The following is a 16,053-nucleotide window of genomic DNA, read 5'->3' as shown; positions in this document are numbered from 1 at the left end:
GTTCTTACCGAAACAACAGCAAAGCCACTCGCCAGGGTCGCAAAGGCTGCGCACGAAAGTTAAGTAGATTAGAAGTTTGGAACAGACAGAACAACGCTAGACACCCGTACTAGGGATGAAAGTGTAGACGGGTGCTTAGCAAACCATTCGGCGGTGTATCCCGCGATGGTTGTTCAGGTTCATGCTGCGGTACTCGGCTCTTCTAGCATGACCGCGAAGGTAGGCGCTGTACACTTACCTTTGTCGTCGTGATCGATCCGATCTACATGCAAGCCATTTCTATGAATAGCTATTGGTGATTCGGTATCGCTTGGAGTAGGATAAGAGGTCCGTCACGTCTGACGTCCGGGAAAATACAGACATTCTGCGCAGCGGTGTGAGCACTTCTGACACGGTTGGCGCGCGAACATTGCACCCCGTCTGTGGCGCATTGCAAGCAGTCGCACGAATGTTGAAGAGGCGGTTTGCGATTATCGCGTTCTTTGCGCGCTGCGAATTTGTTGATGGAGTGTCTCTCGGCGTGAGGACGTTGTTGAGGCGGGGCGGGGCGGTCTTTCTCGCGTGTTGATCCTCATTTGACGCGTAAGGCTGTCTTACTTGCCAAGGCTCCGCTCACACAGAGCCATCGTCGGTAATTGACGAGGACATACCTTCGCAAAGACGACACGAATGATACAGTAAGTGCTACAGTTTAAAGCATTAGGACAATTCTCGTTCAAGTGTTCTGTCTAGCACTGAATTGCGGAACATAACGAATCCACGCCGGTTGCTCGTAGACCCTCTCAGGTACATACAGTACACTGACAAAGCATTCCTAGACCAGATACACCCGAGCACACACATAAAGCAGATGCACTCCAAATAAAATGCAGACATAGACGACTTTGGCGGCAAGCGGCGGACGCCATGATTGCCACGCTTCTGTCCCCAATTGAGTGTTGCCACCGCGGCTGCAATTGATGTGCGAGATTAAAGCGCGTCTCACAACGGCGTACATGGTCATGATGTGGGCAACTGCAGTGAAAACAAATGCCTATATTCGCCACAGTACTTTTTCAGGCCGCGTGTGGAAATGAGCATTCCATGCCAGAAGATGCAACGCTCCATAGGCAGTGCCACATCATGCCGCTCATTGTCACCAATACATGATTTGCTGGTTCTGAAAAGCTATGTGTGGCGACGCCATCACACCATACGACTGCTATGCTTTGCAAGCGATGGAAATGTCTCCATCTGGAACGATTGGTTTGCTCGGTGAAACGCGAAACCAAACACTTTATGCGGTCGAGGCAACGTGAAGACCAGCAACGCGCTGCGTGGCGATCTCTCCGCTGATACAAGGGCAGTTCGTTGGGCTGGCCTTGGGTCCAGCGTTTGCTTTAGATGCGGATTGGTGTATCGCCATGATGCGGTTGACAGAAGTTGAGGGTTTCGCCGACACGGCGAAAGTTGAAGGCATGAGATGCTAGGTATTCGTTTGCTGGGTGTGGTCTAGTCTCCCATGCTTCTCCTATTGCGTCGCTCAGCAGCTTTGTCATGGCCCGAGACTGCTCGGATCGCTTAGCGCGGTGAATGCTGTACGGAATATCCCATTGAGGCTCGCCCTGCATCAAATGATGAGCTTGTTCAAGGCACCGAACATCTGCTGACGACAGGGTCAGAACCTAGCCTCTCTTAAATGGCAGGCAGTCTAGCATGATAGGGCCACTCGCGGTCACGAAGTAGATGTCATGGATTCCTTCCATAGACTTGAGAAAGAATGGATTTTCTGTTCTTTGCAGTGTGCCGTTTTCAGTGATGGCTCGGATTTCATCGTCTCTGCCGACAAGTGGAAGCTCGTTGGAGGGTCTGCATACCAAATGACCTATCCATTGAGTCGAAATGGCCTCGCCGTGGCTTTTGTAACAGATTTGTCGAGAAGCCCCCCAACCAGCTTGCCATGAGTAACTATGCGCAAATGCTTTCTCAGCGCTCACCCGGGATTTTGATGAAGGTAGGAGCGTCAACGCCTAAAGGTTTGTCCCACCATAAGAAGTAGATCGCTAGGCAGCACAAAGCGTGGGCGAACGTAGTGATCTCGAGGACACTGATCGGGTAGCCTGTGCCGAGTCGACCGATAATCTGAATCAGGACCCACAGCGCTTGTATACACACGCCAGGGTCTTGACAAAAGCGTCGGCTTTGCCCTTGTCGCGGATCTACTCGGCATCAATATCTGGAATCATGTCTGGTTCAAGTTCCGCGAGCTTCAGTGCGCCGGCTGCTGTAAGTGTAAAACGCTCGCGCTGACCGGGGACCGCGTTAGGTCCCAAGCCACTGCGATCAAGTACAGATCCGCCCAGAAGAACGTAGTGACTATGCAGTCTTGTCCAAGAGAATGTTCGGGTGCGCTGAACGGGCAGCGCTCGTCTTTTCATTGCATCATCCGCCGAATCATGTAGGGAAAGTGCCTTGCTCATGTCCTTCTCAAGTTGGCCTTCGGCGATTTGCTGCACCAAAGCGACGTTGGTGACCTTTGTAGTATGCGGGATAGCTCGCAAAGCCTCGTAATGACAAAGCATAATTCCCATCAGTTCTAGAGTAAAGATACAGAGTAGTGCCCAGATTAGCTGCTTCGGCAAGTTTCGGTACCACTTTGTTCTCCCATGCTCTGGAATGTTGAGATGTAAGCAGGTATAGACGCAGAGGACAAGCGTCAGGAAATCTTTGGTAAGGCTTCTTGGAAAGTGAGTTTGATTAGCAAAGTGATCATCGATGAACTGAGAGGGGACCAGTTGAAGTGCTGTTGGCCGTGCCATGCATGTGGTCATTCATTTCTATCCTTCATTTCGTAACTTCATATCAGCATTGATGAGCCTACAGGCGAGAAGTCCTATACTTCCTTCTTGGGAACGCCGCCAGGCAGAGTCTGGACCTTTTCCTGGAACAGCTTCTCTGCGCCTTGCCATACTGGTGTAGATGCTCGGTCTTTGAGGGCCATGAGGCTGGGCAGCAGAGCGTTGCTGAAGGCCTCTGATGACTCGCGGGGCAGAGCAGACGGCAGGTGGTCGATGGAGATGACGGACAACCTAGGGCCGTCACCCTCAACAGGGACCTCGACTGTGGGCTTGTCGAAAGTGGTGTTGATGTCGTAGATGGGAATGGGGTTGTGTGGGTTGGTGGTGTCGCATGAGACATCGCAGACGACGCTGAGTCTGCGGCCTGGTGACTGGAGGCTCTCCTTGTTGACAAAGGGCGGGATGGGCTTGGAGAGATAGATGCAGTTGACGAAGATGTCTGACTCGACGATCTCGGGGTAGGGGCCGTCGCGCTCCTTGGTCTCAGCCAGATCCCACTTCTTGATCTCTGGGCAGCCAATCTTCTCCAGCAGGTCGACGGCACCGGAGCCGCAGCGTCCCAGGGCGCCTAGTACCAGACTGGAGGGCTTGTGGCCAGCAACCTTCTCACCAGCGGCGACGTCCTCCTTGAGCTGGGCGATCAGCTCGCTCTCGTTGTTGTAGTACCCCCGCCCTTCGGTGAAGGTTTCTAGACCGGGAAGAGGCTCGCCTTTGGGGTGGGTGAGTTGCCATGCCCAGGTCTAGCAGCTGTCAGTATGGTAGCAGTGTAGTTGTGGGGTCGACTAACCTTGATGGCCAGGGCAGCGCCGACAAAACCCGCGTGGTAGCCAAAGGCCGCAACGCGCCTGCCTGATTCATCCTGCAGGAATTCGAGGTCGTACAGGGTGCCTCCACCACGGGGAAACCTGGCGAGGACGTTCTCCCAGCCGCCCTGTTGCTTGTAGCAATGCGCAAAGTGTACGAAAGTGTGCTCGAGCGGGAACTTGTCCTCGGGTAGCTCCTTCAGTCCGATGATGATGCGGTCATCTTTGGGCGCGTTCTTGTATGCGCCTTCCTCAATGAGGGTCGCGCCTGCCTGCTCGAACTCCTCGTCCTTGAAGATGCGGGCGTAGTTGGGGTCCTTGGGCGAGCGCTCGACGACAACGGGGTAGCCAGCATCGAGCAGCTTCTTGGTGGTGGTGGGAGTGAGGCTGGAATTCTGTTAGTACAGTATATACATGAGATGGGTACAGTGGACTCACCATGAGCGGTGCTCAAGCGGTTTGGCCTCTGCGCGGGCGTGTAGTGTAGGGAACGACATGCTGTGCGGTAGATGGCCGACGTCTTGGTATGTTTGAAAAGAGTGCTCAATTCAATGGCGTCTCTCAATGTGCTCTACTTATGAGGTATCGGATCTCGGAGTGTGGGGAATAGTCGGCGCGGACTGAAGGCCACGATGACTCCATGGCCTTTTTCGCCGGGACTCCAAATTCGAGCTCCGAGAACGGCGCTACTGCAGGGCTGCACTGCGCCGTTAGACGACAGAGCCCTGGAGACATGCGATGACATAGCTTGAGACATTTTGGCCAGTAGTGGGGCGGCGGTCTGGATGGCACTGCAGCACCTCGCACGTGCATTGCTCGACGGCCGGCGGCGCTGGAGTGAGAAGCTAGGTAGGATCCTCTGCCGGCGTGCAAAATACGCTGCACCACGACGTCCATGCTTTTCTCTCGTCTGTTCTGCCTCGGGAGCGCTATGGTTGCTGCTGCGAAAAGCTGCTCGCACTCGCGCCGCCGTCCATAGTACGGCTATTACCTCGTCTCCGATTCGCTGGTGCTTGCACCTCGATATCACTATCACTATCGCGCAGCATGGCTTCACATTCGCGCGACTCTTCCAATGCCAGTGCCCGGCACGCACACGCGCCCTCGACGCCCAGCCAGCTCCGCCAGGCTCATGCGCCCTCGGACAGGTCCAGCTCACCCGAGGAAACCATGCGTCCCCGCCGCTACCACGACGACGACGAGCCCCAGCCGTCGAGCAGCGCCGCGCCCCACGACCTCGAGTTCTCCACCGACGGCATCCACCCGACGACGGATGCGACGTCAGTACACTCAACCCATGAGGAAGTCGCTCCCCCCGGCGGCATCATCGAGATCGACCTCGAGCCCACGGTGCGCACGCGCTTGCTGAACCAGCAGGACTGGGGCACCTTCAACCGGGCCGAGGGACGGCCGGCGGCACATCGCAACTATGGCAGCTTCGCGGGTAGCATCCACTCGGAGCAGAGCTTCGGCGGCACCTTCCCTGGCATACGCGAGACGGCAGAGGGCGATGCGCCCGACGAGGCACACGCTCTACTGGGCGACGCCTTTGCAGACGGCGTCATGAACAAGGGGAGCGGGCAGAAGATGAGCACGACGCGCTGGCTCGCTGAGCGCCACGGCATCAAGGACAAGCGCATGATGTACCTCAAGTACTACATTCCCGTCCTCAACTGGACGCAGCAGTACAAGTGGCGCTACTTCAAGGGCGACCTCATCGCAGCCATCACCATGGCCTCGTTCTACATCCCCATGGCCCTCTCCTACGCCTCCAACCTCGCCCACCTGCCGCCCGTCCACGGTCTCTACAGCTTCGCCCTGAACCCTCTCATATACGCCGTGCTCGGCACCTGTCCGCAGATGATTGTTGGTCCCGAGGCGCCTGGCTCCCTCCTCATAGGCGAGATCGTGCGTGAGAACATCAAGAAGGGCACTACCGGCGACAACGACGGTAGACGTAATGCCGAGATCGCTGGCATCGTGACGTGCATGGCTGGTGCTTTCATCCTGATCGCAGGCTTCTTCCGACTCGGTTTCCTTGACAATGTGCTGAGCCGGCCCTTTTTGCGAGGCTTCATCAGCGCCATCGGCGTAGTCATCTTTGTAGACCAACTCATTCCCCAGATGGGGCTCGCACGACTGGCTGCTGACCAAGTATCCCACGGCAGCTGCTTGGACAAAGTCGTCTTTCTCTTTCGCAATATTGGACGCGCTCATGGCCTCACATGTGCCATGTCCTTCACTGCCTTCTTCATTATCATGTTCTTCCGGTATGTTCCGAGACACCGTCTTCATGCTGGACTCACTAACAAATCCGCAGAGAGTTCAAGAAGCGACTACAACCCCGATACCCCAATGTCGCCTACATCCCTGACCGATTTGTTGTTGTCGTGCTATCTGCCGTGCTTACCTGGAGATATCGCCTTGACCAACAAGGCCTTGCTGTCCTTGGAGAGGTTAACTCCAGCGCCAAACTATTTACCATTCACTTCCCTTTCGAGACCTCGCATCTCAAGTATGTATCCGACGCCATCAACACGGCATTGATCATTGCTATGTTGGGCTTCTTTGAGTCTTCCGTTGCTGCCAAGTCGCTGGGCAGCGGTGACCACACCAAGGATGGTGTCCAGATGCCATTAAGCGCGAACCGCGAGCTCATTGCTCTGGGTACTGCAAACATCACTGGTGGACTCTTCATGGCGCTTCCAGCTTTCGGTGGCTATGGTCGATCCAAGGTCAATGCATCCACTGGTGGATTGACACCAATGAGTTCAGTCTTGTTGTCCCTCATCACTATTCTGTGTACCGTCTTCATGCTGCCGTATTTCTACTACCTACCCAAAGGCGTTCTTTGCGCCATGGTCTCAGTAGTAGCATACTCGCTCGTTGAGGAAGCACCACACGATGTCAAGTTCTTCCTTAAAATCAGTGGCTGGTCAGAGTTGATCCTCATGGGCCTCATTTTCTTCATCACCATCGTGTGGGATCTGAAGCGTGGTATTGGGGTTGGTATCGGTCTGTCCATCCTGCGTTTGATTCGTCATTCAGTTCGCCCACGCATTCAAATCCTGGGCCGCGTGCCTGGAACTACAAACCAATTTTCAAACGCGGAACATCACCCCGGAGATGTCGAATTCATTGAAGGGTGCCTGATCGTCAAGATCCCAGAGCCTTTGACATTTGCCAACACCGGAAACCTCAAGACTCGTCTGCGTCGCCTGGAAGACCATGGCACGGAAAAGGCGCATCCTGCCCTACCTCGCGTTCGCCGTGCAGAACACAACAAGAACGTCATCTTTGATGTTCATGGCGTCACTTCGCTCGACGGCGCCGGTGCCCAGGTCCTGGCTGAGATTGTAGAGTCTTACAGGAAGCGGGATGTCAGAGTCTTCTTCTGCAGGGTACCGCAAGAGTCTAGTCCCGTCTATCAGCTGTTCGACAAGAGCGGTATTATCGAAATGTGTGGTGGTCCAAGACACTTTGTACAGAGTGTCGAGGAGGCGCTTCGCATGACCGAATTGGAGCGACTCACTGAAGAATGGGCAAGCTCTGCAGAGAGCTCCCGGGCTGTCTCCAGCAGAGCTTGAGTCAGTTCAACGACGCACGTAACTTCTTTGCCTATAGACGACGAACAAGAGTATGTGAGCATTGCATTTGGGAATTGGCGTATATGAGCGTTTCACTGCGATTAGACTTCCTGTATCCTCCGTTGAGCTTTGAGCAACGAACTTCAGTCTCGGTATCAATATGAAAAGCATCATCATTTTCCGAAATACTGTGTCAGAAACTCTGAATGCCTGGTGGTCTGCCAGGCATCCAGCAACTTTGCCGAGCGACGAGCCGGTCGCGAACTTCGGAGCTAGATCTGCCTCCAGGCCGTCGGCTGCGTACGATATCCTGCAACCGTTGTTCAGCCCCAACGCCTACCTCCAGTCTTCGTTTCCAATCACGCTCGAGACGATGCAATCGCTAAATGCACTCTTGTGCAAGACTGCCTCAAGCTCGCAGTGACGATGAATGCTGTCGTGACTAAGATTCGACAATGCCGTGTCCAGAGATCCCCAGATGCGGGGATAAGCCGGTGGACGCGCCACCACCCGTGGGACAGCACCGCGTCTTCACTCCACTTTGGAGGATCCTCACCACCCAACACCGGTACGCATTATAAGCTGGAACCAGCTCACGCGACCAACTTCCACACATAGTATCACCAATCAATGTCGTATCGACTGCGAGCCCACAGCCTTGACTTATCTCCAACCGTCCGCGGATGTCTGAGCGCAGCGCGTTCAGACCGTTGGCGCCCCAAGCCTTTGACGTCAACCAAGCTTTTCGGCGGCCTTCAACAAAGCTTCGCTGTGCCGTCTTTTCCAAGCCAAGCGACGCTTATCACCTCTTGACCACTCTTAGCACGCAGTAGCCCCTGTCGTGTCGCCCATACCATGTCGCCTGCTAGCCAACTCTGGTCTATCGTGCCGCGCCCCGCAGGGGCGCCATTGGATGGCAGGTCAACATGCGGGGTTGCGGGGACGTCATGAGGATGTCGAGGATGCATGCTCGGGTCGCACTGGTTATCTGTGATATCGTTTGCGGAAGGTTCAACGATGATCGCGTGCATGTCTAGTGGGATTAAAGAAAGCGTCGCGCCCTCGGTGTGTTGTGAGCTCTTGTAAGCTCAACAGTCTGTCGATCTCGTTCGGAGAAAGAAGACAACACTTCCCCTCACGCTTCGCGTTCTGAAGTTACCCGCGGGTTGTCCTCAATTCACGATGTCGGACGAGAAATACGACACTACCGAGCAGCGCGAGTTCGCGCCACCGGCCGCAAAGATGTCGGCCGGTCGCTACATGGCAACGCGCATCCCCACTCTCAAGCCTGCCCACGACAAGGTCGCCAACCCCATCGCGCTGCTGCGTATGCTGAATCTCCAGCAATGGCTCTTCTTCCTCGTCGCTTTTGTCGCCTGGACCTGGGACGCGTTCGACTTCTTCACCGTCTCCCTCACTGTGGAAGATCTTGCCGAAACCTTTGGTAAAACCAAGGCGGATATTACATGGGGTATTACATTGGTCCTCATGCTGCGAAGTGTGGGCAGTATCATCTTTGGCCTGGCGGCTGATCGCTATGGAAGGAAGTGGCCTTTCATCATCAACAACCTACTCTTCATTGTGTTGGAGCTGGGCACAGGTTTCTGCTCGACCTACAACGAGTTTTTGGGAGTAAGGGCTTTGTTCGGTATCGCCATGGGTGGGCTGTACGGAAATGCTGCTGCCACTGGTGAGTCTTCCTTCCCATCCCCGCATCATGCAGATAGCTGACACTGTCACAGCCCTTGAAGACTGCCCCGAGCAGGCCCGTGGAATCATCTCCGGTATGCTACAACAAGGCTACGCATTCGGGTACCTACTGGCCACCGTCTTTGCACGCGCGTTCGTCAACACCGTCGGTCACGAATGGCGACCGCTGTTCTGGTTCGGTGCAGGCCCACCAGTTCTGTTCATCATCTTCCGTCTCTGCCTCCCAGAAACAAATGCTTACCTCGAGCGCAAGCGGATACGCGAAGAACAACCCAATGCCGCCAAGGTCTTTGCTCAGGAGGGCAAGGTTGCGTTGAAGCGCCATTGGCTTTTGCTGATGTATCTTGTCTTGCTCATGGCGGGCTTCAACTTCATGTCGCACGGAAGCCAGGACCTCTACCCGACTATGCTGAGTAACCAGTACAACTTCTCCTCCAACCAGGTCACAGTCACACAAGTCGTCGCCAACCTTGGCGCCATGACCGGTGGTACCGTCGTCGGCTATTGCTCATCCATTTTCGGTCGCCGTATCAGCATCATCGTCATGTGCGTTATCGGCGGCGCTCTACTCTATCCCTACACATTTGTCTCCACCAACGCTGTCATTGCTGCAGCCTTCTTCCAACAGTTCTGCGTCCAGGGTGCGTGGGGTGTTATCCCAATCCACCTTATGGAACTCTCACCAGGATCGTTCCGCACCTTTGTCGTCGGTACATCTTATCAACTCGGAAACCTTGCTTCTTCCGCCTCATCGACCATCGAAGCGACTATTGGCGAGAGATTTCCACTTCCACCGAAAGGCAAGACGACCCGTTACAAGTACGGGCTGGTGATCTGCATCTTCATGGGATGCGTGTATGCGTATGTCATACTACTCACGGCTTTGGGACCAGAGTATCGAGGGAGAAGCTTCGATGTGGCTGCCGACGAGGATATGAATGTTGTTACTGGTGCAGATGATGGCAAGTACGGTGCGAGACACGATAGTGAGGACGCGGAGGCGAGAGAGCGTGTGTAGAAGTCGCGTTCCGAGGGACGCTTACCGAGTAGCTTTCTAGTCTTTCCCATAGAGCAAGAAAAATACATGATACTTCTAGACTTTATCTCCAGCATGCAAATGTTGTGTTCTCACCGTAAGCGTTAGCGGTGTTCGACAACCGGAGTTGGCAACCGCCTTGTCTTTGAGGCTGTGTCTACCCAATGTGGAGAGACAGGCCAAATATCTGTACTCGTGTGATCGCATCTATTAAATTGTATATTGCCTGATCCATGGCGTTGACGTAGGCAATTTAGACATTTCAAGCAAGCTCGGTGCTGCCATTGGCCACAATTAAAATCGGCAGCGGCATCCGTCGCTAGCGTTGTACGACTGGTAGCCGCCTCGCACACCAAATAGATTGTCTTCATCACTCGTAATCTATGCAACACTCACATCGTCTTGTACATCTTCGCTTACAGCCAATTCGCGCTCAAGGTTCGGGTCTCTCGCGATGGGTACGGCTCTTTCGACCTTATTGCCGGTGGGTGTCTCGTAACGAATGCGCCAGCCTAGGGCAAGAGACAAAGTATATATGTCGCTCGGGAGATGTTGATATGCCGGCACCAACTGCATATTCATTGCATCTCATCTCCAGGTTCGGCCAAAGATCTCCGCCAAGATGAAGTCCTCTGTTGTTTTGCTAGCAGCTACTGCGTCTGTCGCCAGCGCTCACTGTACGTCCCGTTGCACCGCTCGCCTTCCGAACACGCAAGCTGACCTCTCAAGACACTCTCCCAAGCATCAACGGTGCCGCAGCCTGGACTAGTGTTCGTCAAGCCAAGAACTGGCAGGACAATGGATTCGTTGGCAACGTGCAAAGCAACGACATCCGCTGCAACCAGCTTAAAGCAGGAACAGCGACCACCACTGTTGCTGCTGGCTCGAACGTAAAGGTCAGCGTCAACCCGAACGCTTACCACCCGGGCCCCTTCCAGTCGTACCTTGCCAAAGTACCAGAGGGCGCAGACATCAACACCTGGGACCCTACCGGCGCCGTCTGGTTCCGAATTTACGCCGAACAGCCCAAGTTCGGTTCCCAGTTGACCTGGCTGAGTATGTCTCTCACAACGCTCTTACCCTGCTGCCATATACTAACATCTGTCCGCGCAGGCGCTGCCACCTACGACATCAAGATCCCCCAATGCATTGCACCTGGAAAATACCTGATGCGCAACGAGCACATCGCCATCCACACTGCTCAGAGCGTAGGCGGAGCCCAGTTCTACCTGTCTTGCGCACAGCTTGAGGTTACTGGCGGCGGCAGCAAGGCGCCCTCGAACCTCGTCGCGTTCCCTGGCGCGTACAAGGCTACCGACCCGGGTATTCAGATCAACATCAACTACCCTATTCCTACAAGCTACACCAACCCCGGCCCGCCTACTTTCACTTGCTAGATGCAAAGGGTTTGAACTAGGGTCATATATGCTTGCGTGGAGCAAAGCTTGAAGGCTACGTTGATGTAGATGTAAATAGGTGTTTCATAGACAAGAGCAGTTTGCGAATGTTACGACGTGCATAGAGTTCACCTTTTGATGAACCAAGGAAACTTTCACTTTGGCAAAATGGCTTACACAAATGAGATATTGATGTATTAACTTTTGTCTTTTCGTTCTCAATACCCTGGAAATTGACCACGAAGATCAATTTACCACTGAAGTAACAAACTCGTAGGTACCTCCTAGCATGACACCAACCGACTGCTCATCTCCGAATCCGATCGAGCGTCTCGCTTACACCGGTACCTCCAAAACCAACCATACACCTAATCTACGCTCCATCCGAGAGGCCAAAACTCCCCATCCACCTCAAATAGCATGATAGCGCTCAGAAAGCTTCTCCGCATCATACATCTTCGCAGTCGCCCTCTCCAACTCATCCGCGACATACTTCCAAAAGTTGCGCTCACACTTCGCCACCGCATCCATAAGCTGCTCCGTCATCTGCGGCGTCTCCAAATCATTCTCATGTACCTCCGAGGGAACCGCATGACGCAAGTTATCCTTGAGCTCCGTCGCGTTGTTGAAGTCCTTGATGCGCTTCTTGCCCGCCTTGCTAAGAACACCTGTTCCTTCGGCGTTGGAGTACTGGTTTGGGTTGCGCAGGTGCATGTAGTCCTTTGGGTCGAAACCGATTTCGCCGGCGGAGGTGGCGATGCGGAGCGCGTTGCGGACGAAGCGGCTGTAGACAGCGGCGTCGGTGAAGGTTGCTGGTTCGCCTTTGGAGAGGCGCTCTTGGTTGAGGTGGCTGGCGATTTCGCTCCAGGGGAGCTTTTGGTCTTGGCGGAGGGTCTTGATGAGGATGTTTTCGGGGTCTTCTTCGACGTTGGGGCGGGTGCTGGTTTTCTTGTCCTGGGGCATGAGTACGGAGATGTTGGTTTCGATCTCCGCCTTTGTGGCTTTTGCGCGCTTGAGTCCGTCCATGACGCTGTAGTTGTATGGGCCTTGGGTTCTCGGACGATTAAGGGAGTAACTTCCGTGGGCAGGGAAGGCGTGGTCAGAAGCTTCTCCGTCTTCTGGTTCAAACAATGGAGACTCCGCTCGGTTACTGGGTGGCGCGAATGAGGGATGGAGCGTTTGGGAAGAAGGAGATTGATAGCTGCCTGAGGGGTATAAGTACCAGTCAGTATAACAGTTTGTTACTAGACTCACTTGGGCTCTCGGTGGCGGTACTCAGGTGAGAGAGTGGACCACTGGTGCTCGTGATCTTACTGCCCCGTGCAGTCTTGATCGTTCCTTTCTTCACTCCGTCGTTGCTGACTCGCTTCTTACCGCGGCGAAACATTGCGTCTTTCCCAGCAGCGTCATAGAAGAACACATCCTCTCCCCTTTCTTCGCCCGAGAAGCCCATGTCCGGCAAAATGACTTGGTCATCTTCAGCCAAATCGCTCGCGCTGGCAGGAGACGGCGACAGCCTAACAAAAAGAGCTCGTTAACTTCAGTTCTAAAAGAGTGGATGACGTCCGATGCTATGCGCAACGCAGCGGAATACGATGGACTATCAGACGGCGACAGTGATTGTGATCATACGCGCTGCCGGCGACAATAGTCCAAACACCCTCAGAGCAACTTACTGATTATCATCTTGGACAAAGTCCGTGTCGGATCCGAAATTCACAATAGACATACTTGCGTTCTTTCGTACGATAAAGAATACAGAAGACAGAGAGGAAGGAATTGACAAGGCTATTGTACTTAGTCTCGTACATTGCCTGATGTATACTGCATGTGATGCTGTGCAGCCTGAGGCACGTCATTCGTGGGCCGCAAACGGTGTCCGTGAAATGCTTGGGCCGTGAGGGGCTCCCAATGAATATGGCCACGGTCATCACGCCATCCGGTAGCGCGGTCTCGCTCTGTGATAAAATCGCAACCCAAGCGCCTGTAGTTAATGATAGGCCAGAAGAAGAGCACGCTTGGAAAGGAATTTACAAGTCTCGTGTGCAAACGCTTAGCGTTTGCAATCAGAATCGTGTCGAGGAGTCTAGATCTAGATTATGAATTGCGACCCAACATGTTGCGAAAGTCTCAAAGTGCGGAAGTAGCCTATGAAGCTTCTGCGTGATGTGTCAAGGTAAGCAGATTAAGCAGAATCATGTCAGAAGAGATCGGAAGATAGCTCATCGATTATGTGGCATGTTGCAAAGTTGGAGGTTCAAGTGGCAGCGTTGCGGCCAAGATATATCATTATGTACACAATATGTTGTCCAGCGTGTCGAATAAGGTAAGGCCTTTATGCGACCATACGAGTGATGAAGCCGTCCCTATGGAGTCTAAGATCAGTTGACTACCTTCCTACTTGTGTATTGCGGAGAAGACTAAAGCTTCGGCCCTGTTCAATCCGCGTTGCGCCGTGTCGGCTGGTGGTCCCGTGCTTCTCGTCTCATGAGTGTCTTTTGGCTGCTTACGAGGAAGCAGGGATCGAAGAAGAGACTTGGTAGATGCCATCGTTGACCCTGACTTCGATGACTCGTTATCCGACTGCGATTGTTTGCCGGAGTTAGGTCTATCGGTTGTTGACATGGTCTGGAAATTTTCGTGAAAGAGCTTGCTTTTGGTGTGTAGATGAGCTTTGGATGACAGTGGTAGCAGGCCGTATGTGGACGCCTGCTTGTTGTTAAGTAGATATGTAGGGGCGCTTGCTTGGTTTCACACATCCTGCTTCGTCGCCTACAGTCATAGCAAATTATCAAATAGAATTAGCACAATCATCGATCCATCGCTAAGTTAATACCGTATACAGTACAGATACATAGTTTGCGAAAGTCGATTTGTGAGCTCTTCCCAGCAAGTCGACTCAACGGCAGATGTGTGCGCACGACAGTCTCTGTGAGTAGGCGAAGAGACAAACAGTTCTACAGCCGAAGAGTGCAATGTTCGTTGTCACTGCAAAGATTTTTGGCTAGAAGACCGTCCGTGTCGGATGTTGACGTAGTAATGACGAAAGGAGTATAGTGCTTTCCGCATCGGCCGCACTCCCGCGTCATCGGAGTTTGCTGATCGTCACAAGTCAGGCGCGTACGCGTGTTCGCGCACCGACACGCGCACTCATAGAGCTCACAGTTACCATTTTCATGCCTGATCATACGATGAGGATCTTGATGATGATATCAGCAGATCCAAGTCACACAATCGCGAGCCCGCTAACACATCATCGCTACTTTGACAAACGCACATTGATTCATCGCCATCACACGTCAACAAATATGTGGGCTCGTTACTCGGCAGAAACGCTCATTCATATATTTACAGCTAATTTGAAAGCGGACTGCCTACGCAGTCCAACGGCGCATGGTGGAGTTTGAGCCAGCGAATGTGGATCCAATCTCACCCCACTTGATCTGGCTGAAGGTGACTGTAGGTGCCTTCTCAATCTGTTGGATCGCCTTAGGGAAGCCTTCAGTCGCATTGCATGGTCCGGATCCGGACTCTGAGCCGTCAAGCCATTGCATGGCACCGCTCTCATCCCACCAGATACTCAGCGCGAGAACCATACCGCGGGCCAGAGCATCACCCATGCCCTTGTGGCCACCAAGCTTGCTGTACATCTCAGCACCAGGTTGAGCACTGCAGAACTCCTGGTCCATAATGATCTCCTTCCTGGCGTTCTCAATGACGACGCCGTCCTGGACGTACTTGCGGACAATGGCCTGGAGAACGCCGTCCTTGGCAGGGAACTGGGTGATGACGGTGAAAGGCTTCGTGGTGTCGACTTTAAGGCCAGTACCGTAGTAGTCTGGAGAGCTTCGGTGCTTGTAGGGATTGTCTCCGCATCCATTCTTGTCGCACAATCCAGCCTTGCCGCACTCATCGCCTGTGCAGCCAAAGAGACCATCGGTACTGCAGGTGTGAGGCGCGATTTGGTTGGAGCGAGCGTTTGCCTCCCAGATATCCATTTCGTTGCAGCAAACACCCTGACCCTTGACGTTTCCCTGGAACGAGTAAGCATGAGTACTGAGAGAGAAGGCAGCTTGTACTTACTACACCGTTGATCCATGGTGTAACGAAGCACTGAGCGTCACAGTATCCTGTGCCATAGGCGGCGCCACCTGGGTTCAATTGAGAACGTCCACCATCAGCCTCCATCTCGCTAAGGTAAAGGGCGCCGTTCATGCCGCATGGCAGCTTCGATACGTCGACGTCGAAAGCCAGCTCGTTACCGGTCAGTTGAAGCATCTCGTAGTTCTCCTCGTCCTCGGCCAAGAGGTAGACCCTAGGGCTAGCTTGGCCGCCACTGGGGTTAAACATGTCCAGACGAAGCTCGCCTCCGGTAGTGTAGACACCCATCGTGGAGTAGTCTTGGATGCCTTCCATGATGCAGTTCTTCGCACATGTTTCCTCATCAGGGCACGCAACCGGGTCGGCTGCACTACCCCAGTTTCCGCAGCCGAGTGTTGAGTTCTTCTGGTGGATATTATGGGAAGCTGAGTCGGTGACAATAGCGGTGCTCTGCTCTTTGCATCCTCCCGCTTTGGTGCACTTCCAGGTGGTGAGCTTGGGGTGCACTTCTGGTGTGTTGCCTGGCGTCTGGGCAGCAGCAAGACCTAGAAGGGTCGCCGCGATAAGGGTGTAAGGAGCCAT

General features: G+C 53.8%; 6 protein-coding genes across 6 annotated transcripts; 3 read left to right on the top strand and 3 right to left on the bottom strand.

Annotated features, from left to right (window-relative positions):
- Positions 1-2,872: 2,872 nt before the first annotated feature.
- Positions 2,873-4,137, bottom strand: LYS5 (holo-[acyl-carrier-protein] synthase; the record flags this gene model as incomplete). The annotated part of the gene is made up of 3 exons (XM_049337584.1): positions 2,873-3,577; positions 3,625-4,027; positions 4,079-4,137. The coding sequence occupies 3 exons, from the start codon at positions 4,135-4,137 to the stop codon at positions 2,873-2,875; spliced, it is 1,167 nt and encodes a 388-aa protein (XP_049183343.1).
- Positions 4,138-4,687: 550 nt separating this feature from the next.
- J4E83_010703 (uncharacterized protein) lies at positions 4,688-7,227 on the top strand (the record flags this gene model as incomplete). The annotated part of the gene is made up of 2 exons (XM_049337583.1): positions 4,688-5,910; positions 5,961-7,227. The coding sequence occupies 2 exons, from the start codon at positions 4,688-4,690 to the stop codon at positions 7,225-7,227; spliced, it is 2,490 nt and encodes an 829-aa protein (XP_049183342.1).
- A 1,182-nt stretch (positions 7,228-8,409) lies between these two features.
- Positions 8,410-9,955, top strand: J4E83_010702 (uncharacterized protein; the record flags this gene model as incomplete). The annotated part of the gene is made up of 2 exons (XM_049337582.1): positions 8,410-8,917; positions 8,970-9,955. The coding sequence occupies 2 exons, from the start codon at positions 8,410-8,412 to the stop codon at positions 9,953-9,955; spliced, it is 1,494 nt and encodes a 497-aa protein (XP_049183341.1).
- A 640-nt stretch (positions 9,956-10,595) lies between these two features.
- On the top strand, positions 10,596-11,370 carry J4E83_010701 (uncharacterized protein; the record flags this gene model as incomplete). The annotated part of the gene is made up of 3 exons (XM_049337581.1): positions 10,596-10,650; positions 10,703-11,029; positions 11,087-11,370. The coding sequence occupies 3 exons, from the start codon at positions 10,596-10,598 to the stop codon at positions 11,368-11,370; spliced, it is 666 nt and encodes a 221-aa protein (XP_049183340.1).
- Positions 11,371-11,781: 411 nt separating this feature from the next.
- Positions 11,782-12,823, bottom strand: J4E83_010700 (uncharacterized protein; the record flags this gene model as incomplete). Its single annotated transcript, XM_049337580.1, has 2 exons — positions 11,782-12,575; positions 12,625-12,823. The coding sequence occupies 2 exons, from the start codon at positions 12,821-12,823 to the stop codon at positions 11,782-11,784; spliced, it is 993 nt and encodes a 330-aa protein (XP_049183339.1).
- A 1,921-nt stretch (positions 12,824-14,744) lies between these two features.
- On the bottom strand, positions 14,745-16,053 carry J4E83_010699 (uncharacterized protein; the record flags this gene model as incomplete). The annotated part of the gene is made up of 2 exons (XM_049337579.1): positions 14,745-15,404; positions 15,454-16,053. The coding sequence occupies 2 exons, from the start codon at positions 16,051-16,053 to the stop codon at positions 14,745-14,747; spliced, it is 1,260 nt and encodes a 419-aa protein (XP_049183338.1).

This window comes from Alternaria metachromatica (assembly GCF_023757995.1).
Source record: "Alternaria metachromatica strain BMP 0045 chromosome Unknown scaffold_49, whole genome shotgun sequence".
Lineage (NCBI taxonomy): Eukaryota > Fungi > Ascomycota > Dothideomycetes > Pleosporales > Pleosporaceae > Alternaria > Alternaria metachromatica.
The sequence above is the reverse complement of the archived record's forward strand: the minus strand, read 5'-3'. Positions and strand labels throughout refer to the sequence as shown.